The sequence below is a fragment of the Microtus oregoni genome, unplaced genomic scaffold, assembly GCF_018167655.1.
Source record: "Microtus oregoni isolate MIOR12 unplaced genomic scaffold, Mior012 000035F_ref0000213, whole genome shotgun sequence".
NCBI classification, from domain to species: Eukaryota; Metazoa; Chordata; class Mammalia; order Rodentia; family Cricetidae; genus Microtus; species Microtus oregoni.
In genome coordinates, this window is record NW_024543094.1 from 23,132,928 (window position 1) to 23,156,824 (window position 23,897).

Sequence of the window (23,897 nt, forward strand, 5' to 3'; positions counted from 1 at the left end):
GCCTAGCCAGTTTGGATGTTCACCTTCCTAGAAATGGACGGAGGGGGGAGGACCTAGGACTTACCACAGGGCAGGGAACCCTGGCTGCTCTTTGGACTGGAGAGGGAGGGGGAGAGGAGTGGGGGGAGGGGGAGAAAGGTAGGAGGAGGGGGAGAAGGGTGGGAGGAGGTGGAGGGAAATGGGAGGCTAGGAGGAGGTGGAAACTTGTTTTTTTTTCTCCTTTTCTCAATAAAAAAAAGTTAAAAAAAAAGAATTTGAATTATAAAATTACAAGTATCAGCCTAATAATTTTGTGCAGTAAAAGATTTGAATCACTTTGTAGTCATTCTGCAGAGTGGGGACCTAGGTGCTCTCTTGTTCAGGCTCACAAGAAATCCCGATTTCTGAATGTTGGCCTGCCTCATCAAATTCCCAACAAGTTGTTCCTCATCGTTGTAAGTGTGGGGAAAGTCTGCAGAGATGAAAAATGGGAAGCAGAGTCCAATATGCCATTCACCACTTGGTACCAAGTCCATGATTTTTAAGCAAACGAATGAGATAGTAGTCATTTCTCAGATATATTATTTCACCTTCCTTATTTCTTTTCTGTAAATACTCTTACTTTAAAAACTTAGATTTCTTATCAGGTTTCTAGCATTCTACATGTTCTGGCTAGCTTTATGTCAACTTGACACTGCCTAGAGTCATCTGGGAAGATAGACCCTCAATTAAGAAAACAGCCTCACCAAACTGACTTCTTGGTAAGCCTAGGGAGGGAGCATTTTCTTCATTAATGATGTGGGAAGGGCAGGTTACAGTGGGCCACACAACCCATGGGCTGGTGGTTCTGAGTGCTCTAAACCAGCAGGCTAAGCAAGCCATGAAGAGCAAGCAAGCCAGTAAGCAGCATTTCTTCATGGCCTCTGCTTCCAGTTCTTGCCTCCATGTTCCTGCCTTGACTTCCCTCAGTGATGGACTATGATATGGAATTGCACATTTGAAACGACCCTTTCCTCTCCAAGTTGCTTTTGGATATGGTGTTTACTTCAGTGATAGAAACTCTAAGGATACTACATAGTGACAGAAACCAGATGGAGGAGGGACAGTGAAAGAAAGAAAAAGATAAGAGGGAGGGAGGGGGGAGAGAGGGAGGGAGGGAGGGAGGGAGAGAGAGAGAGAGAGAGAACAAGAACAAACACGACAGGAAAATCAGAAAAGAAGAAACAAGAGCCAAAGCCCATCACCTCAAGTCTTGGACTCTATCACCTCTACAAGCTAGAGCCAGGGGCACAAGGAAGCCAGGCTGTATTGGGAGTGCTCCCAGACTGTACTGGGAGTGCTCCTGAGCCACTGTCTCTTTGTAGAATGTTTCTCTTCAATTTCAGAATTTCAGTTTCAGAATTTGTATCAGTTTTATAGCAGGAAGTCTACTTTGAATCTGAACACAAAAATATACTATCTCCAAATACTGACAAAAAAAGCAAATCTTTCAGCTTGCTTTAAAACTAACTTTGAATGTGATTTAATGACCAAAGCCGAAATTACTTCATCTCTAACCTGCAAAATTTAAGATAAGCACTTTTATGATCATAAGAAGCCTCAACCTGGTGGATTACAGTAAGCATTGGATAGCTGCAAGCTGAGGAACATAGTTGGATTCTATACATTCCAATACTTTATAGAGCATTGTTTTTCTCCATAGCTCAACAAGCTTAAGAGCTATGACCTTTTACATGATGTAGAGGTTCATTTTTCTCTTTTTTAATGGAACTTCTTCACTAAAGAAGAATTCCTAATGCCAGAAGCCAGTGTCCTTAAAGGAGTGTATTGTGAATGGGACTGAGCAGAGTAGGTGACCAAGAAGGATGGGTTTGTGAAAACTGACGAATGATAAAGAAATGTCTTTATCCTCTAGGAAGAATGGAAGGAAACATCAAGCAGACATATTTGAAAATGCTCAAATAAAATGTCAGATAAATTAATGAACTAATTAGTGCACAACAATGCTTCTACTAGAGAGAGGGGGAGAAACCACCCCATTCCTTCAGTTTTATGCCCTTTTAACATTTACATTTAATTAAATCAGGTCTTTTTGTTTATATCCACACAGATGGTTAATGTCACCTCCACAATTCATTCCCGAGTAAACTCACCACACAAAAAGTAACAGTCATTTTTCAAAGTACACAAATACCAGTCACCATGGAAACCAGTGGGTGTCTTGCTGCTCTTGGTTCTGTTTTCAGAGCAGAGTGTTCAACCGCAGGACAATCCAGCTGTGACTCATAGCCACGACCAGAGAACACACTGCTTTGGGCCTGGTAAAACTATGATTTCTTCTGCTTTCAGAGAGCCCGAACCACTCCACAGAACCACCGAGAAGTTCTAAGTGAGCTCTCTAGAAGCAAACTAAAACTACAGGTGAGATTCTCTCACTTTGAAGGTGGGCTCTTTTTTCTGAATTTGTGTCTCTGAAAGTCTTTCTTTTTTTTTTTTTATTACTTGAAATGGTTCTCACTTTGTCACACTGGCTATCAAAAACGTTTCAAATGTGAGATTGGGTTTCAAAAGGCCGTCTGTGTTCAGTATTTTCAGTTTTTCTCTTAGAAACACAATTTAAGTATAATGTATTTCACTCAAGTCTCCCTCACCTCCTCTCTAATAACAACAACAACAACAACAGCTAAACCTCAGCCCTTCTCAGGGCACACAGAGAGGAGGGAATCCCTTGGCCAGGCCACACTTCTCAGCATGCTGGGCTATTGGGTTACTTCCTCTGTGTGGACAAAAATCTGATGCAAACATGGAGACCATTAGTGAGTTCAGCTTCCAGTTACCATATGGGTCCCTCTCAATATTAAAGATCCCCAAAGCAAATGATATAGAATTGAAAACATATTAAAGACAAAGGCATTGCAACATCTGAGATAGCCCAATTATTGTGATAGCAATGATTCTTAGTTTTTATTTATTATTTCTGTGTGTTTGTGTATGATACATGTACATGTGGAGGTTAGAGAAAAACTTTCAGAAATCTATTCTCTCTTTCCATCATGTGGATTCTGGGAATTGAACTTAGCTCATCAGGTATTCACAGCAAATGCTTTTACCTGTTGAGCCATCCCACTGGCCCACTAAGATAGGTTTTTTTTTTATGTTATTGAATGTGTATATGTGTGAATGGTGTTTTCTGGGGTCATGTGTGTGCTGATGTACATGTGGAGGCCAGAGAACGTTGCTGTAGAATTAATCCTCCCCTTCCACCATGGTATCTAGGGATAAATTAAAGTTGCTATCCTTGTAGATGCTAGCGCCTTCACTTGCTGGGTCATTTCACTGGCCCTGGAGATTAAAGTACCCTGGCTTTCAGGCACGGTGGCACATGTCTTTAACCCCAGTACTTAGAAACCAGAGATAGGTGGATCTCTTTGAGTTTGAGGCCAGCCTTCTCTACAAAGTGAGTTCTAGGACAGCAGACAGATTTTGTCTTAAAAAAAAAAAAACAAAACAACAACAACAACTAACCAACCAACCAACCAACAAATGAAAAAGTCCCCTGGCTTTGTGGGCACTTTCAGAATCACTGGACATCAGGGTCTAAAGGAGCAGTACCCAGTGCAACATGCTCTGCCCACAGCAGGCTCTCCCTTCGCCGACACTCAAGAACATGTTGTTCAAGACCCTTGGTTTGCAGGAGTGTCTCCTTTGAGTTTTTGTATGATGCTGTTTGGTGACTTTGAAAATTTGTGACTATAATGAATGAAAATGGTAACAGTGTCTAGCACACGAGGAGAGGAACAGACTGACATTTTCCTAACTCCCTGGCATGGGGGCTCGGCAGCTGAAGCATCCCTCTTTACTTCAGATTAATACAGAAGTCATTCTTTATGTACAGTTTTTCCTTTCCTTTGTGCTTTTTCTTTCCTGTTCCTGAAGCTCAAACCCAGCATCTTGCCAATGCTAGGCACACACTGCACCACTGAGCCACCACATCAATCTTAAGTATTGTTTTCTTATTTTCTTGAAGTGTGTCTAGAGGTAAACCTCACCTTTCTCTATCGCAGAAGATTGATTTTAAGACAGAGACAGCAAAGGAAGCCTTTCTTGTATGATATCATTAAAATTGGACTAAACTTGGGAAAAATTTAGTCACATCCTATCATACATAAATCTTAAAACTTGCAAGGAAAATTACTTCGTATCTGAACATGTAACCGAAATAATTTATCTGCTGTGAAGAGGAATTTTCAGATGCAGCAGAGACTCCTCTTTCTCTAGATAAAGGGAGACTCTAGTCAGTGCAAGGAGGCTGATTCAACTCCTGATGGGTTCTTATGTGGGCTTTTGAAGTCAAGTGTAATTGATGGAAACAGTCATTTCCTCACCGGGACATCCACAGTCAACGAGGTCGTAGCCAGACACAGTCTAGCTATAGGAGCTTTGCTTCTCGCACAGCCTTGAGGAAATTAGTTAACTTCTTGAATCTAAACTTTCTGTATGAATGTGAAAGTTTGGTGTCACATGGTTCATACAGGTTTGTGACACATGAGAAAACTACATGGTAACATGGCCTGACATGTAGAATATGCTTGAAATGTTTTCCAACTTTTGTTCATACACAAAGGGAACAAAATTAGGTGTTTTTTTTTTCTAAAGAAACTGCCCAAAAGTAGCTTTGTGAAATGAAATATGAGTCTAGACAGCAAAGGCTGACTCATGGTTCACACTTAGAATGGTCACTGGCAGAGAAGACAGGGAAGAAATGAATCAAGCCTGGAAACGGAGAGCCCCTCCTTGTATCGTATTACTGTGGCTACCTCGGTTTGAGTTGCCACTGCAGCAGCTCCTGACATTCTGGTTGCAAAGCCAGCTGCAAAACTTCCTGTGTGTCCTGAAGGAAGTGATGTGTGTGTGTGTGCAGGAGTGCAGGAAGTGTGATCCACCATAGAAGGGATGGCCCAACAAGAAAGAGGACGTCAGAAGTTGTTGAGGCTAGCATGATGAGGTGAGAAGGGGCTGAGCCCACTAAAGCAAAAAGTGCTTCTCCATATTTTAGTGACCTTTCTCCTATCTATCCTGCTGCTCCTGCTGGCCCTGGAACACAAGTGGACCAGAGCTGCTGAATTCTTGAAGCACCTGTTCACTTCTTTGCCCTGCTCCACCCCACGCCCCCCCCCCAACAAAAAACAACTGTAGAATGCCTATGGCATTGACTCATTATTTTTCCTGTGCTGACAATGAACCCAGGGTACTGTGCAGGCTGGGAAAGTATTCCATCTCCAAGCCCAAGAGTGATCCTTATGGATGCTGTTAAGTCTTACGCACATTATCTTAGTAAGTATGGCACTTTTATAGGCTGCTGTAAATGTTAAAGGGTTTGGTATGTTTCTGTAATTCTGCCAAAGGAAAATCACAGAGTTAGATACAAAGTTGTCATTATGAACAGAAAAAAACCAAGGTATGTGTGTTGGGGGGGGGGGAGGGGTATAGACGGCTGAACTGCAGAAGGTCAGTTAGGCAAATGTTGAGGAAGGCTGACCAGCAGGACACACTCAGGATTGCTCCGCCATGGCTCTGCCTCTCCTTACTCAGCTGCAGCTACTCCTTCGCAGTGCCCTGGCATCTGAGGCTCACACACATCTCCTCACTATGGGAAGAGCCTTGCTGCCATGTGCTGCCAGGGCAGGACAGGAAATGGGAAACGCCCATCTACAGGCACTGATTACTCATAATGCCAGGCTTCGCATGGGAGTGAGAGGCCCCCAGAGCGCTGCAGTCCGGGTTATTTTGTGTCCCTTTGAATTAGAGGTTTATCTGAAACCCAGAGGGCTTAGTGTCTGTCCGCGGGCTGGCCACTCTTGATCTTCTCTTACTGCATTTATAGGTTCTGCTCTCTATGGGTCACTTATATCAGAAGCCACAAAGGTTGATTTCTGTTCTTTTGTTGTGTTTTTGTTTTTGTTTTTTTCCAATCAGTGTATAACCATGGATTTAAGATAACAATTTGACTCCAAAGATCTTTCTGTCAGAATTGTGTAGAAAAGTGGAAATGTAAAGGACACTAACTGTCTCAGGGCAGGCAGCACTGTAGTAAGGAAATGAGAATGTGGAAAATGACACATGCAATAGCTATGTCCCATAGAATGTCATAATTAGCTAGAATGCATGAGATGACCTATGCATATTAAAATAAAACAAACATAAAAGAGAACAGTAAATAAATACTATTAAATATTATTAGCAATGGTGCAACTTGATTTCTTGTTTCTTCTAGACTTTTCTAAGTTTTCGCAATCTCTTGCAATGACTATGTGTTCTTTTTTGATTAGATAAAATCTATTTTTAATGCATTATCTTGGGGAACTGTTGACATCATAATATAAGTACGTTCCGGTAATGTTTTCCCTATGCTAGAATTCCACACTCCTCTCAGTTGTCAGACACCCAGCTGGCCCTCTAAAAATATTCTGCTATTTCCATATCTCTCTTCTGCACTCAGGATCAAACATCAGCATTGCTATTCTAAAATATTGTTATGGAAAGTAATCTGTTCCAGCAACATCTTCAAACCATGTTGATCCCGAGTATTTCTTTTTCTGCAGTAACTTTTTATTATTAATTATTGTAATTCTTCATTAAAAATCAGAAGCCCCTTGGCCTGGAGGGATGGCTCAGCCGTTAAAGGCTAGGCTTACAACCAAAAATATAAAAATCAGAAGCCCCAGGACTAAAGGCTTTCTATGAATATTGGTTTTATAGCACCTGATGGAGCAGTGAGTGGGGGAAGGGAAAGGTTTTGAATGCCAAGAATACTCTCTCGTGACTATATAAACGGTTAATTCCCTAGCTGCGGCCTTCCTCTGCCAATTGTTCTGCCATAGTGAAACACTAGATGCTCTAAAAATAAATTATTGTGTCTTCCAAAATTCTCTGCATCTGCTGCAGATGGACTCTGGGATAGAGAAAAGTCTAGTTGATAGAAAAACATGAAATCTTAGAGCCCTGAGCCTCAGAGGCCTAAGGAGCTTGCATCTGCCTCTTCCCCCAATTTGCCACAGCAGAAAGAGGAAGCCTGTTAAATAGGCACTGAAATTAAAATATCATTGCATATTTTAGCACGAGAAATGAAAGCAGAGGGAGCAATGGGGAGGGTCCTTCAAGATAAGTTGTAATGGATATGAAGATGCAGTGGTTATCCTGCATACCAAGTAAAAAAGATAATGTATGCATGTATGTCTATATTATGATACCTATAATGCTGCAATTGGAAATCTGCCTCATTTTAAAAAGTAAACAAAAATCCACAACTGGGATTCATAATATTTGAAACTCAGCCTGTGACCTGCACCTTCCTACTCTGCAGTAATGTGCCTGCAAACATGGTCCTCTCTGTGCAGTGTGCCTGCAAACATGGTCCTCTCTGTGCAGTGTGCCTGCAAACATGGTCCTACCCGTGCAGTGTGCCTGCAAACATGGTTCTCTCTGTGCTGTGTACCTGAAAACATGGTCCTCTCTATGCTGTGTGCCTGCAAACATGGTCCTCTCTATGCTGTGTGCCTGCAAACATGGTCCTACCCATGCAGTGTGCCTGCATACATGGTCCTCTCTGTGCAGTGTGCCTGCAAACATGGTCCTACCCATGCAGTGTGCCTGCAAGCCTGGTAGCAGATGTCTCTGGGATGTAGCAAGAGGGATCTGTTGTGGGTAATAATTTCAAGCTGTGAGCACATGAAAAGATTTCTAAGTGGCTTAGAGGTAGCTGAGGAAATTGATGGGTTTGGTTCTTACTCATCTGTATCTCCTGCTCCTGCTTCAAATCTGAGAGGACATGGAGCACAGAAACCATAGCTCTTTTGAACTCAAGGGCTGGCTGTCTTTTGGGGACCGGTGACTCTGCATCAAGTATAGCAAATTAGTCACTTGAAAATTATTAATCATGGGGATGGTCAGAAAAGAGCAGAATTCCCCCCATTCGGTAAAGACAGGTTTTATGTAGCAGTCTGTCCTTAATCTGATCCTTCTGTCTCAGTCTCTGAAGGGCTAGGATTATAGGTGTATGCCACCTGACACCATTCCCTACCCCCAAAAGAATCTGGATCACATTAAAATAGAGATCTTTTTAAATTTTTAAAATTAAAAAACAAATCACATTTTACCCAGACAACTCAGGCATCAGCATTTGTGTAAGATGGGTCTTGGACTGTTTTCTGACTTAAGAGAGTCCAGCCTTGTCACTGAACTCACAGTTCTGAAGGTTGATTATCTTAGTGGACTGCTAGAATCTCACAGCTGGCTTCATGAAGAAAACTGAATGGCTGCATACAGCTTCTCCTTACACTCACAAGCAAGTGGCAGGTGGCCTAGAAGCAGCTCTGAACTATAAGCAGACTGCTAAGGTCCTAGAAGCGGACTTCCTCTAAGGGACAGTTCTAGGAAGTGTGACTCATCTGCTCAGGAAGTGTGCAAGGAGAAGCCTCCAGATCAAAGACAGACCTGTTGCTGCACACAGAGAAACTCCTTTGCTTCTCTGCTTTGCTCTAACTAGAAAATGAGAGTTTTATTACCAGGCTGCTCAGATTTAGACAGAGGAGGCCTGTGGCCTTTGTTAAGAAGGCCGAGAGGCAGAGAGGGGGAGCCCTGGTCTCCACACATGGGGACATTGTGTCCAACTAGTGCCGGAGAGTCTAGCCTGTGGGGTGGGTAGCAAGTATTTATGTGTGTAGGGTGTTTCTATGAAATTGTGGGTTTCAGTCCATTTGTGTGCTGCTGGGTGGAGGTCAGAGATCAACACTGGGTGCTTTAATTGCTCTCTAGTTTTTGAGACAAAGTTTCTCCCCAATTTAATGAGGCTGGTTGGCCAGATTCAGGGGCTCTTCTGTTTCCACACCCCTATCCCCTAGCACTGGGTTACAGAGATGCGAAAGGTGATGTCACACCCAGCTTTCTGTAGAGGACTCTGAACTCAGGTCCCCATGCTTGCATGACACACACTTTAGTAACTGAAACAAGCCCTCGGGTCTCAACTACAGTGTTTTACTTGGTGCAAAAGGCTCCTGAGGGCAAACAGCATGCTGTGGGATTCTGTTCATGCTGGAATAACAATGCCCTGTTCAAGGACTTGCATTCTCTACCATGCATTATTATAGGTTAAAATGCCTAGCATCTCCAGGATGAAGACAGTATTGTCATCTCTACTGTAGAAATCTACAAGTCGAGATGTGTGCAGGTTTAATAAGGCAGAATCATGAAAATCATCAACTATTCAAGGAAAAATGTTGTTGCTTCCTTCACCAATTTTTTTTTCTAAAAACAAGTCTTAAGATGTAGAAAAGTCCTCATTCTCTGTTAAAAGATTATAGAGAACAACAGCATGGTTTTTAAAGGAAAGGAATGAGCAGGACAGCCATGGGGCCCAAATCTGTGGGTCATCTCTGGCCAAGCAATATTTGAAGAGCACTGTGCTTTATTCTTAATGTGCCATAGCAATCAGCAGTTTAACCTAATTGGATTAAGTGTGCTTAAACAGATTTGATTCTGATAATGGGCTTCTCAACAGCACAAGAAAGAACTCTTTCCAATTACATGTTTCATGGAGAAATAAAGAAGACTATTATTTTTCTTGAAACCAGAATTCTGAGTACTGAGCAATTGTTCTGGAGTCCTGTGTGGAAGCAGTATGTAGTCATGTGACTGACAATGATGGGCAAATACAAACATCTTTTTTTACTTCCCTTGTTGGAGAAGTTATGAAAAAAAAAACCTGAACTGGATAAATAATTTTGCCTTTAAACAAATTCCAAGAAAGAAAGAGAAGCCAAAGTCCTAACCAGAACTGAGTATATGGAATACGAGGACATGAACGTTGAAAGCGGCTCACATGAACTGTGGGAGTTGCCGAACAGCCCAACCCTGGGCTTGGGTAGAAAGACAGACCTCATTAGGCTGAGCTGCCAGTCAACTGGAGAAACACAGGTGGAATTTTCAAGAAAATGTTTTGTAATAAGGGTGGAAAGCATGGTTTTCAAATGTCCTGAGAAGACTTGGAATGGCCAAGAATGATTGTTCAGCTCCAGGAGTATGGGGGAAGGAGTCAAGAAAGTATTTCCAGAGTGTTCTTAAAATTCCTCAATTTGAACATTCTTCCTCCACATCAGTACAAGAGTTGGCCCAATTGCTCTCACTTTCCACATCAAGCCCCTTAAAGAATCTCTATGTTATTTATTCAGTTAACCAGACTCTCTATGTTATTCGATTAACGGAATCATCTTTTAAAAATGTTGATCTCAAACTAGCATGGTGTGGCTTGCCTGTAATCTCAACACTCCAGAGGCTGAGACAAGAGAATTAGGAGTTCAAGGCCAACTCTGGCTCAGAAAAACCCTACACATATTCAGATAGCTTGAAGAAGTAACACAGCCAGCAAAAAGCAAAATAACCAACTCACCAAATTGTGTCTAATTCACTACAACACAAAGCTCCTATTTGTGAATCATCTACCAGCTTCTGTGGTTACCGTGAACCGTCTTCCCTGCTAGCTGTGCTCATGAATCACTATATGGAAAACTAAGAATACCGGTAATGACTCTGATGTGATTGAGAAATAAACTCTTGTTGCATGAAGTACCAGCAAGTCTATGTGAGTCCTCTACAGATACAGTAACACTGTATTGGGTAATTACAAAATCAAGGGATTCACAGTTGTGGGATGGGAACTTTTGCTCAAAACAGAGATACAGGGAATATGGTGTCAAACTGGAGGATTCTGGACATTGATAATGAGTTCTTTAATCCATAACTAAAGGCATTATTTTGCAATTGAAAGTTCCCAGGATTATTTTGCAGTTGCAAAGAGGACAGGAGAGTGAAGAATATGATATGAACATCTGGTGAGCAGGATGACATCAGCAAGGGTTTGGCAAGAGATGAAAGAGATTTTACACACTGGAGGGAAATGCGTTTGACAGAAGGCACTGGCATCAGCAGGAAGAATCTGAAACTTTCTTCCATTGAAAAGGTACAGAAAGGGAGGAGAGGATGGGATGGAATACTGTGCTGGTCAGCTGTGTGTCAGCTTGACACAAGCTACGGCTATCTGAAAAGAAGAAACCTTGATTGAGAAAATGTCTCCCTCACATCTGACCATAAGGCGTTTTCTTAATTAGTGATGGATGGGAAAAGGCCCAGCACATTGTGAGTGGTGTCATCCCTGGGCTGGGTTCTATAAGGAAGCAGGCTGAGCAAGCCAGTAAGTGGTACCCTTCCTGGCCTCTACAACAAGATCCTGCCTCCGGGATCTTGCCTTGCCCTGACTTCCTTAGTGACAAACAGCGCTATGGAAGCATAAGCCAAAAACCCTCTATCCTTCCAAGTTGTTTTAGTCAGTCTTTCATTACAGCAATAGAAACCCCAAGACAAAGACAAGAGTGGCAAAGATGCCTATATGAAAAGAAACCTGTCAACACACTGCTGCACCCAAATCATCCACAGAAACAGCGATTGGAAGCCCAATCAGCCATGGGAGCACTTGTTTTGACATGTGGGATATCTTGTTTTGACAAAACCATAGAATTTGCTGAATTATTTGCATGCTTGTTTCTCAGAAAGTGAAGACAAGTGCTCTTCTGGATTTACTGTTGCTGTGAAGGAGTAGTTATTGTTATGGAAGTGACAAACTGTGAGGACTGAGAATAGCTGAATATATCAATTGTAAACCTAAGGTTTGAGTGATGCTTATTCCACAGTGAGATAGAAGGCTATCTATCTCAAGCTAGGTCAAGAAAGAAAGAATAAATTTTTAAAGGGGAGGAACAGAAAGGGAAAAGAAAATTCAAAGTAAGTGACAGATTATTAAAAATTAAGTTATTCCTGTGAGTCAGAAATGACATGGGAGCAGAGGGTTAGCAAAAGGGAAAACCTCTGAAGAAAGTGACCAACCTATGAAGCTCTCTGACTCTCCTTAAGAGCATGCATACAAATCAGCCAAATGCTGGAGTCTCTAGGAAAAGGCTCCCAGTGTTCAAAGCTATGATCAGGGTAAGAAGAGGATGACGGATTTGGCTAGGCAATGTCTTCAGATAAGGACACAGGAGAGACAGATGAGAGTTTGATTCTGAAACTGGAGGAAGAGACATAGAATTTCAGTTCAGGAGACAGGTCAGATTCTTAATGAATCTTTCCAGGAGTAAGCAAACCCTAGTCTGCAATACCTATTCATTACAGAAATAATCAGTCATTTTGGTGGATTCTTGGTTGTCGTGAAATATTTTGGGATGGCCCAGAATCATGACTCTCCCTGCTCAGAGTATTTTCCCTTGCTTACAGATGTCACATGTGAAGAGGGCTGCTCACACCACCTCGAGAGCTGCCCATGTGTGTGGAAGCTGGACCCACACCTTGGCTGCTACATTATAAACGTGAGCCACTGATTTAGGTTAGTACCCTCTGCACAGTCCTGGCTTCAGCGTGCGTGTCGAAGCTGCAAGGACAAGGATGTGGAAACTCTGTGAAGCTTTTGGAGATAAGTGGGGCTGGATAGAAGCAGTCATGGAGAAGCAACAGAGCTTCCCAGAGGAGTGATGGTGGAGAGCTCACTCTTGGGCATTTCCTGGACTCTCGGGTTCTTCTGTGTGGCCTATGCCCCTCAAACTGCAATCCCACAACAAACATTACTAATCCTTTCTCTTGTCTTACTGCACATGAGATGTACCTGTGGTGACTATAACACAGAGAAATGAATGCTAGAAGAAACATCCAAGTTCTATGGGAAATGTCTTTCAGTTTGCAAAATATAAAAACATTTGTTTGGAAATCTCATAGATAAGAATGACAAGAATTTCAGCTAATATCCTAAATAAGAAACTGAAAGTAATATACAAATAAATCATGGTTATTTTAGTAAAAGGCAATTTCTGTGAAGAGGACATGGTGGATCCTCTTGAAAAATAGTGTCAGAACCATGAGGGACCCATGGACATTCCCTCATGATTTCTGTGAAGGTAACGAAACCGTGAAAGAGAATTTATGGTGTATGGAGAAGTGCTGCAGCTAGTGGCACTGGCCCAAGGCACAGCACCTGGGCTTCAGCATCCTTGCTTCTTGTTACTGTTATTTTTAGCTATGGGAAACTCACATCTATATAACTTTTCCTACCTGTAAAATGAGAACAATGTTTCCTGTGTTACCCAGCTATAATGTATGCTTAGCAAATAGTGGCTATTATTATAACCTGGGTGTTTAAATAGTGATAGCCCCCAAATATTCAACAAATAGATCAATTTAAACTAAACCCACTGCATGAGAGTACTTGAAACAGGTGCCATCTGTGTAACATTTTTATCAACTATTTTTTTTATTGAAAATAAACTTTTTTCATATTCTGATCATTTCCCTTCCCTCATTTCCTCCTAGATCTTTCCCATTTCCTCACTCTTCTAACTCTTTGTCAATTATTTTTTTTAATTATTTATTTATTATGTATACAATATTCTGCCTACACGTATGCCTGCAGGCCAGAAGAGGGTACCAGACCTCATTACAGTGGTTGTGAGCCACCATGTGGTTGCTGGGTATTGAACCCAGGACCTTTGGAAGAACAGGCAATGCTCTTAACCGCTGAGCCATCTCTCCAGCCCTTTTTTTTTAATTATTTATTGTCAATTATTTTTGAAGAAGTTGTATGCCCATAAGTAATGGATAATGAAAAATGTTCTAAAGAGTACTGAATGTGGATTTAGGGGGATCATGAGGTGAAGACATTCCCAGACAAATTTAAACATAACTTGCTAGGAGAAATGCCCTCCAGGACCTTTTTAAACTGTATGAGCTAAGGTAAGTATGATGTACATGCTACAAAGCTTATCAGCTATAGCAATTCACCTAAAAAGCAGCTCGGAGATAACAGGTCTTATATATATAAAACCTGGGTGCTAATAAACCTCATGCTCCTTCTACCTATAATACAAGAAACATTAAACAGATAGCATGTTCTCAGAAAAGGCATCTCTGCCCAGGTTAATGTGAGGTTCTGTCCAGTTCTGGGGCCACATTTAGGACACTCTGGCATGTAGATAAAGAACATGCAGAGGGGAACTCCCATGAAAGCTTGCCACATGAGGACCAGTTAAGGAAATGTAGGCGAGGACTAGGGAAGAGAGGCCATGGCCTCCTGTACTGGTTTGAGGCAAAGCAGTCAGTCAAACCTCTACGTCTCCTCACGGCCTTCTGCTATGTCCTGCTAATCCCCAACATGGGCTGCTCAATCCCGCTGATGTTCCAGCGAACCGTCTTTGCTCACCTGCTTTGACCACTGACTGCAGTCTCTCACACCTTTGGTAACCCACTCTTCGTTCCACTGAGACAACCTCCTTTCTCTGTTCTCTTCTCACCATTAAGCACACCCACCTCCATTGACTTAACACCTCTAACACCTGCCAGGGGTGTTTACACATCAGTGAGATGATTTCTCCCAAATCTACCTACCGCTTCTCCCTGTATCCCTGGTCACCTGTTAGAAATGTCTTCTAAATGAACACCCAAAACAAAAATGAAACCACGTTACGAAACACGGACTGAATCCTTGAGACTGACCTCACATAGCTGTATGGGCAGTGTCCAGCTTCCCTAAACAAATGCCCTGTGCTCACACTGAGATCCTATTTCTAACTCTAATGTGCCTTGTTTGGGGTAGATTCATTTCCCAGTGAGGTCTGGGCTGAACCTAACCCAGTCTTTTTATAGTTTCTGTTTTATTACTTCAAAATAACTAATTTCTGGGCCCAATAAGTGTCACTCATTGGGGAATTGGCTAAATCACTTGAAGGGAAAGAAAATAAAACAAAGCAAACCTTTAACTAGGAGTTATTAAAATAATGGAAGCTAGAGATTTTGTGCTTGTTGCTTTTTCTCCTTAAATGGTTGGGATTTTTAATTTTCCATCATAGAGCAGCCTCTGCAGCCATGGCTCTGGTCCTGCCCCACTGGCTTATAGCAATGGAAAAAGATCTCTTCCCTCTGGCAACACTGTCATTCTTTGGAAGGCTTTTCTGAACTTCTGTTTCTCATTCTGTGTTTCTGTACTTCCACCATCCGTGGTGCACAAGAGAAAAGACACGCCCGGACACAACAGGCTCACCATCACAAGGCGCCTCTCACAAGCTGTTCTGTAGCTGTTGGAACAAGTACTCCTATTTGAGTTTTCAAACGCATCTAAAAACTACCCGAGGAGATGTTGCACCCACAGGCAAGTCCAAAGAAGTGGGGTATAGTTCCCGGAAATGCTCATTTTGTTTCCTCTCCACTCTGTCCCCCAACTAGAGACCAGTGCATTCACTTCCTCTTCTCTTTAGCGCTTGGCACTGTACCATCACAGATTACAGCCATGGTGGCCACTTAGCACGGGGTATGTTGCACACCCAACAGATGGCATTTGTTGCATGTTCTGATTTGTGCTCAGAGCTGACGGGCTGTACTGAATGTGTAGGAATTTACGAAATGATTACTGTGGAATTCAGTTCTCTCTTATTAGTTAAAAGCTACCATCAGATTACAGATGAAATATGGCTGTGATAACTTAATCTCAGTTCCTCAAATTTGTGCAAAGTAAGGACTTGGTCAAAGTTCATATCAGACAGCTGGTAGTTCAAGAAGAGATGCGTTCAGAATGAGAGTCTTAACTAATAAAACTTGCTATCTAAACCATAAGTCTCATATGTGGAGAAAAGTATAATTAAGTTATGCAAATGAAAGAGGGTAGTTCCTGAGCTCCTGGAGGCGCCTGACTCGAGGGGAAGTTAAGTGGACTTAAAACTCTTGACAAGCCAGCCATGATACACACCTATAATCCCAACATTTCGGTGGTGGAGGCAGCTGAAACAGACTCTCAAGGCCAACCTCGGCTATGCAGCAAGTTTGAAACTAACCTGACCTACAACAGAAGACCCTTGTTTCTAAAGCCTGAAAGCCAAACAACGGAAAATGCCATTCCATCTTCATGCCTTAAATTTGCTGTGTAATGCATCATATTTTCCTTAGGGCAACTAGCATATATGGCTTTCTAATGTGAGAATACTATTTCTACATACTTTTTTTTTCTACATATAAAATGAGGGGTGTTTTGTGTTTGCTTGACTGGTCTGCTTTTCTGTGACAGAATTTTGTTATTATTTCTCAGTTTACTTCAGGCTGATAATCCTCCTGCCCCAGGCTCCGACGTGCTAACGTTACAGGTATGCATCACAACTTGAATACAGTTTTCGTTTGATGTGGTTGTTGTTAATCCAATAGAATTTTCCCCCAAACAAAGGACTCTCCTTATATTCTTGACTTCAAGCAAAAGTCTCTCAAAGAAGAGATGTTCTCTGTTTCTAAAGCTAATGTAGTACTTGGAAAAGGCATGGTGATCTCAAACAACATATAATTACATTAGTCTTGTGGTAAGATTGGGGAAGGGGAGTTAGAGAAGTTTGCAAAGGTTATTTCCCTAGGAACATGGTCTAGGCTTATAAGTGCTGACCCTTTAAGTCTTTGCAGGGAGATTGCTAAACACCACAAATCCCTTTGATTGCTGTGGGTACTGAACCTGGGACTTTGCACATTCCAGGCAAGCACCCTGCCACTAGCTACATCCTCACTAATAATCCTTTAAAAAGTACACTAAGTCATAGAGTTGTGGAAACCTTGGGAAAAAATGAACTATATTATCAGAGTGGGTCCCCTACACTTTGTGAAAGTTTGCCAGCGAAAGCAGATATGGACACAGCGGTAGCATATGATAACAGCAAAGGGGGGAATAAAAGCGATATGTCAGTTGACCCAACAAGCAATGTTATTAACTATGGAAAATAGACGTCAAACATATGCCAACTGTTTAAATGAAATTTTTGTTTAATCCATGAAAATATAAACTAAGATCTAAATTTATGTTTACCTGAATGAGTTTAATATTAAAATAAGCAAAATAAGTGTCTTCCTAATTTTTAAAGTTTATAATCCTAAAAGTTGCATGTACAAGGGATCAGAACAACTTTCTTAAGTGAAATTTCCCATGATAAAAATAGCAGATTACCTCATATTTTACATTGCCTCATAGTCTACATTTAATACTAAAGCAGCCCCTAGTATATAAGATTGCATAAAGAAGCTTGAATTAATATTACAAGTGGTCACTTTTGTGACAAGGAAAATGTCTATTTTGAAAATGGAAAATAGCCTTAAACAAACTTGAATTTTAAAATTAAAAATTATACTTATTATCAGGAAAAATAGGTATTAAAATATTCAAACTTTTTCTCTTATGTATAGAGATCGAACATAAAACTAACAAGCAAGATAATAATTTTAAGCAAAAGTTAAAATGATGCAGTAAAAGATGTAAAACACACCCATCCATCCACACTGGTAGTTGATATATTACAGATACACATGGCATGATTAGTGATTTGATTCTGAAAAGTATGAAGAACTTCTAGCATAAGCTATTTACTTATTTATTTATTACTTGATATGAACATGGAATTATTTACTGATCTTCAGAACACTCACCTCTAAATAATCTTCAGAGCAGTTTCTATGAGAAGTCACACTTAAATCCAGAAAGGTGTAGTTGACAGTGTTGCCTGCTGTTGCTTGGATGGTCCAGTTACAACGCAGATTCTTGTCATAGGGCTTTGGGTAGTTTATGCTCTCCAAGATGCCATAGGTTTTATTCACGATTACTACATTGTCACATGCTACAGGAAAAAAAAAACAGCCATGAGTGTTAAAAAGAACTTCCACAAATGTCACACATCTTTGAGATGTGTGTATTCCTATTTAAGAAGATATCAAAGATTTCCCACTTTTCACTCTAGATTAATAAATGCGTATGTATGCATGGGATGCCATTTTTATGCTGAAGGAGTCTCCATTCAGAATAATGTAAAATAATATTTGGGTTAACTGAAGCATCAAAATGTCATGGGAATGGAACAGTTATATTATAAAAGACATCCAATTCCTATATCTTGTTGGACAAACAACATGGCTCCACTCTGATCTCTCTGCTGTATTAGAAACATGTAGTGAGCAGTCTATGCTTCTGTTTTCTAGCTTGAACATTTGGAATAAATGAACAATCTGATCTTTGAACTCAACAGTTAGGAATACATGGCCTTTGTGGATGGTTCATGAGTAACAGCTAGAACACACAGCTGTCTGCACGAGTCTCAACAACAGAACACACAGCTGTCTGCATAAGTCTCGACAATAGAACACACAGCTGTCTGCATAAGTCTCAACAACAGAACACACAGCTGTCCGCACGAGTCTCAACAATAGAACATACAGCAGTCTGCATGAGTCTCAACAACAGAACACACAGCTGTCCGCACGAGTCTCAACAATAGAACATACAGCAGTCTGCACGAGTCTCAACAACAGAACACACAGCTGTCTGCATAAGTCTCAACAACAGAACACACAGCTGTCTGCACAAGTCTCAGCAAAGGCACGGGGTCTCTTTCACTTCTTCCTTTGCTATAGCAGGCACAGGAACCAGCTGGATTCTCCTGAAAATATTTAGGCTACATTTTTGTTAACAGAGGATTTCTCAGTAATATTTTTGCTTTAGGTATGTGTGGGACAGTAAGCCCATAGGCAGCGGGAATCACAACAGTCTGTATCCCAAACCCACACAGGTGGCTCTCATGTCTCACAACTCACTCTGCCTGCAAACTTTCCGATTTCAAATGACAAGTGGTTTAATTTTTTTTTTGGGGGGGGTGCAGGATCTCATATTGTATCGTATAGGCTAGCACTGAACTAGCTACACAGGATGACTTTGAACTTCTGATTCTCCTGCCTCCACTTCTCAAATACCAGGATCCTACACATATGCCACCACACTTCGTTTTAAGACGTGCTGGAGATGAATTTAGAACTTCATGTTAAGCAAACACTTTGCCAACTGATCCACATCCCCAGCACCTGCTTCTATCTGTAAGGACTGATAGCCTGTGTATAGAAACTACTAGAAGGTGAAAAAGAGAAAGAGTGGCTTTAGTAGCCCGATAATAACCAAGAGAAATAGAGGCAAAGCAATAGCAAGATGAAAGGAATTGCTGCATGTTCAATCAAACAGATAGACACCTCATGGAGCATTAGGAAGCTGTTTACATATAAAATGATGATTAATTTCAGAAGAACAAAGCTATAGTAGAAATCAGTTTGCCAGGGGAAGGAAGCAGAAAAGAAAGGGAATGGGAAGATACGGACTACAGTGAAGAATGCATCTTCCCCATGCATGCTTCTCTATTTAACAAAACTAAGACAGAGGACAGAACCTAGGCTGAGAGGCTGCTTTGATCACCAGACCAATGTTTCATTAAAGGATGGTGACCCACAACATGAGTGAAAACACGGAGGTCTTAGAGCATTATTTGACCTGCAACTGAACTACAGCCATCTCTGCATAGGAAAATCTATGCTGAGTTTCTTGGTTTACCAGATGCTTCAGTGATATGAGATTGGGTTTAATACGTATGTAGTTTTTCCTTCCAATGACTCCGCAGTTTTTACACACTAACTCAAGACTAATTTCCAAGGCTTAAGCCACTGGTAAATGTTATCTGGGTTGTTTTTCCGATTCTGGAGTCTGCTGGGGGTTCTCTGCTGTTGGCATTTGTACTTACTCTGCCAGTATTTTACTTTAAAGCCACGTCCTTGCTGGCCATCGTCTGTCCTGAGTTTCACCAATATGCTATCTCTACTGGAACGGATGGGAGCTGGTGTTGTGTCTCCGCAGAGTTTATTTATCATACGGGAGCTGGTACTCGGACCATCGTACACCTTTAGGAAGACATTGTGCACATCAGACAGTCAGCTCTGAACGTAAAGGACTTTGCAGGAAAGAAGTGAGGACAAAATATATGTATGTTTTAACAAAAGAACAGTCCTAAATTTTATCAACGTGTCTCTAAATTTGAGCAATAAACGGCAATGTATGACAGTAAGGAAGGGAACTGCGACTGAAATCTGAACGCGCGAAATGAAAGATCAGTGCAGACCTTGAGTCCATAACTGATATGCGTTGTTGGTTTTTGATTACAAAATGTGTAATTTGTGAAACTTCAGCCCATTTTCTTCACAGGATTCTAGAGGAGCATGGTGAAGAGCAGGAACTGGTAAAGACACAGCTACATGGGTTTACTCCTCTAATTCACCGCAGTGGTTCAGGGAATTGCAAGTTTTCAACACAGCCACAAAGTCGTGTAGGTTATGATTAGCATAAAGCCCATAACTACTCAGGATATTTTTTTTTATCAAATCTTTACAGCTTATAGTAAAATACCTCAAATAATTAATGTTCAACATGCATTCCATGAACAAGATTGTCATTTTTACCACGTTTCTTTCAGGGTTTACTTTGTTTGACTCTTTTATGTGAACGCTCCTCTTAAATCCTGCTGCTTTTGGAATCTTAAGAACATTTTAAAGTGCATCTTTGCACTGAGTAAGAGAGGAGCATCCAAGGGCCCAGAGACTCATTGTACATACAGCCAAGTAATCCAGAGAGCAGCTGGGGTGAGGCTCCACGTGGAAGTCTTGGAATTCCAGCTGGAAAGGGCTGCCGTGGCTGGCTTCCAGTTGCCAGTAGCACTCAGAGCTGTGGTAGTAGGGCATCGGGTAGTTGGGGGATGTGAACAACCCCGTGGGGCTGGTGAGTTTGCCTCCACAGCCTACAGAGGGGAAACAGTGAGTGAGACGTGGCCTTTTCTTCATGCGAGATCAACCTGGGCTACATCATCCTGCTGCTATTCTGGTCTTCTTTGTATTCTGACTTCTCCAGTACTGGGGATGGAGCCCACACATGCTAAGCAAGAGCTCTTCCACCAAATCTCACATCTCAAGCTTTTGGGTTTTAGAGATAAGAACTCATTATGTAGACCAGGCTGGCCTCAAACTTGGGATTCTCCCACCACTGCCTCTCTGGGGCTGGATGATAGGAATTCACCATCACACCCAACTGTGCTCCTCTTTAAAATGCCACAGGACAGGAGATCAGCTAAAGCTCGACTTCCCAAAATGGACTTTCATTTTTCTAGTCAAGATGAGCAACTTGGTGAAATTTCCTGGGAACTAGAACTTTCCTCTTCCTTCAAAATATATGCTGCTGTTATTCCAAAAACATTTGTGACATTAAATTTGTTGTAAAGAATGATAAAAAGTTAACTAGGAAAATTGGCAGGTGGTGTGAGCACGACAATGAAGAAACCAATCAACTTGGTTTCTCTAGTAAAAAGTCGGGTCTTTGCTATTTACCTGTTGATGCTGTGTCCCAGTGAGCGAAGAAACCTGTATATGTTTGCACTCTGTCAGTCTTAAACTTTAGCCACAGCTTGTTGCTCTGAGAGATGATTTTAGGGGGTAAAACTGAGCCACAGTAACGTCCAAGGAGTGGTGAAGTTTCGAAGCCTCCATCTCTGTGACAGGAAGAGAAATAAAAATGGATTAAGTTACAGTTTGACGGCAGCATTCAATAAACACAACAAATTCAAAGTATGGGGATACAGATGAGTGGCTGATTTCCTTGGCTAGCATCTCCTAAACACTACTTTAAAAAACACAATTTCAAGTTCTCAGGCCTTAGTTCTTCACTGACTAGGAGATGAATGACTTAATAAAGTGTATCTATTAATTATGGCTTCGATGGCATCTTCATACCAGCTGCAGAGAGGCTGTATTTGAGATTCACCTTCTCAAAGCTTCTGGCAAGTAGATAAGAGAATACAGAATATGGAACCAGTTATCTACAGTATAAACCAATACTTTTCATTTTTAGAAAGAAATATTACTTACATCTTACTGATTTTGAAATCTTCAAGATTTCAAGTCTTCAAGATGTAATATATTTGTAATATTTGAGATAATTGTAGAAATAATTATTTTCCTAAGAAGTTTGGGGGATTTTAAATCTATAGGTATTTTCTTAAAGGATGATTCATTGACTGTTAATGCCAAGTGCTTAGTTCTTATAAATTTAAATAAAAAACCAAGCTGAGCATGAAAGTTCACAGCAATAAGCATAGCACTCAGTAGGCTGAGTCAGGAGGATTTCTGTGAGTTTGGGGGAAGCCTGGACTATCTAGTGAATTCTGAACAACCTCAGGCTATATACTGACACTCTTAAACTCCCTCCCCTCAAATGAAATTATGTTAGTTTAGCATGATATGGTTCAGTTATAATTTATTAATGTATTATCTTACTTTATAGCAAAGAATAAAATTTATTATAAAGTGTTAAAAGAATCTAACACTTCGAAAATGACAGGTAAATATTTTATAGAGTTGCTTGCCAAAATAATCAGTCTAATATTACTTGATGTAATGATAGAAGAAGATAGATAGATAGAAAGAGAGAGAGAGAGAGAGAGAGAGAGAGATACTAATATACAATTGCCAGTGATAAAAAAATTTTAAATTACACTTGTTTGTTTTTTGTTTGTTTGGTTGGTTTTTTTTTTGTGTTTTTTTTTTTTTTTTGTTTTTTGGATTTTTCGAGACAGGGTTTCTCTGTAGCTTTTGGTTCATGTCCTGGAACTAGTTCTTGTAGACCAGGCTGGCCTCAAGCTCACAGAGATCCGCCTGCCTCTGCCTCCCGAGTGCTGGGATTAAAGGTGTGCCTTCCTCACCTATGTCTTTTTGGGTCAAGACATTTCTTCTCAGCAATGGGAATGGAACTAGATGTCAGCAATAGGTGCATCACATTTGAGAGTAATAGCCCACCAGTTTCCTTTGTCTAAATAAAAGCTGAAACTTATTGCAAGATCTTCCTAATATAAGAACTTGAAATAACTATCAGAGGGCCGAGAAGATGGCTCAGCAGTGAAGATTACTTACTGCTCTCACAAAGGACCAGAGTCTAATTCCCAGTATTCTTAACACATAGCTCACAACCACCTGCAACTCCAGAGGATCCAAGATCCTTCACAGACGCTGCACTTACACGCACATAACCATACTCACACGCATACATATAAATGTAATTTAAATCAAGAAAGTAAAATCTCGAATAACCACCAAATCTTATACAATTTCTCCTTTTCTTGAATATCATGTTTAAAAAGACAAATTTTATGTGTTATAATAAAGGACTTGTAAGATAATTTTACAAAACTTTCCATGTTCCCTTTAATCTTTTCTGAGAAGATTGATGAAAATAAAGGTTATAATGAAGGAAAAGCCCATACCTAATTTCCACAAAATCGTAGCACGGTTGCCCCCTGCTATCCTCCAAGGTAAAGTTTTTAAATTCCAGTTCAATCTGTTCATTGAATCCCACTGTGATCCTGTAGACGCAATCCAAGTTATTGGGGTACTTATTAGGGTAGTTCGGGGAGGTGAGGTTTCCAAAATTATCTGTATACTCTTCAAAGCACACTGTGAAAAGAAAGAGAGAGAAAAATGGGAAACAGTACACATCTGCATATGTCCTGTAATGTGCAATGCATTAATTTGTGCTCCTGCACTTAAGTTTCAATAGTATTTTGTAAAGATCAAAGATCGCTTTCATTTTGAAATAATGTTTTTTAAAATTTCAGATGCAGCCAAATCCTAAATCTTAACTATGTGGCAGACATAGTTATATATTTTTTGACAGAGTAAAGTTTTGGTCCTAAAAGTGTTACAATTTTTCTAATTTATGTAAATTACCATAAACATCTACCTCATGCAAAGATAAACTGAGGTAGACTTGCTTTGTACTTTCTTGAAACAGCATAAAAATAAAATTTAATCATGCCTACATGATTTTTAGACAGATTTCGTGAAGCGATGCCTAACTTTATATGGTAACTGATACTTTCCAATCTTTTGCTTTGTTTTTGTTCAGATCCACTTTTTTGTTTGTTTGTTTGTTTCAAGACAGTGTTTTTCTTGTAACAGCC

At 40.7% G+C, this 23,897-nt stretch overlaps 1 protein-coding gene across 2 annotated transcripts in view; it reads right to left on the reverse strand.

The window, feature by feature from the left end:
• The window catches only part of Cubn (cubilin), a 203,737-nt gene that overhangs the window by 132,082 nt on the left and 47,758 nt on the right, over window positions 1-23,897 (reverse strand). For both annotated transcript variants that reach the window (XM_041630831.1, XM_041630830.1), the window contains exons 23-27: window positions 23,202-23,391; window positions 21,274-21,434; window positions 20,509-20,690; window positions 19,644-19,800; window positions 17,518-17,705 (exon numbers count right to left, since the gene is read on the reverse strand). In XM_041630831.1, the coding sequence (XP_041486765.1) occupies window positions 17,518-17,705; window positions 19,644-19,800; window positions 20,509-20,690; window positions 21,274-21,434; window positions 23,202-23,391 (878 nt within the window). The remainder of the gene's footprint in view (window positions 1-17,517; window positions 17,706-19,643; window positions 19,801-20,508; window positions 20,691-21,273; window positions 21,435-23,201; window positions 23,392-23,897) is intronic.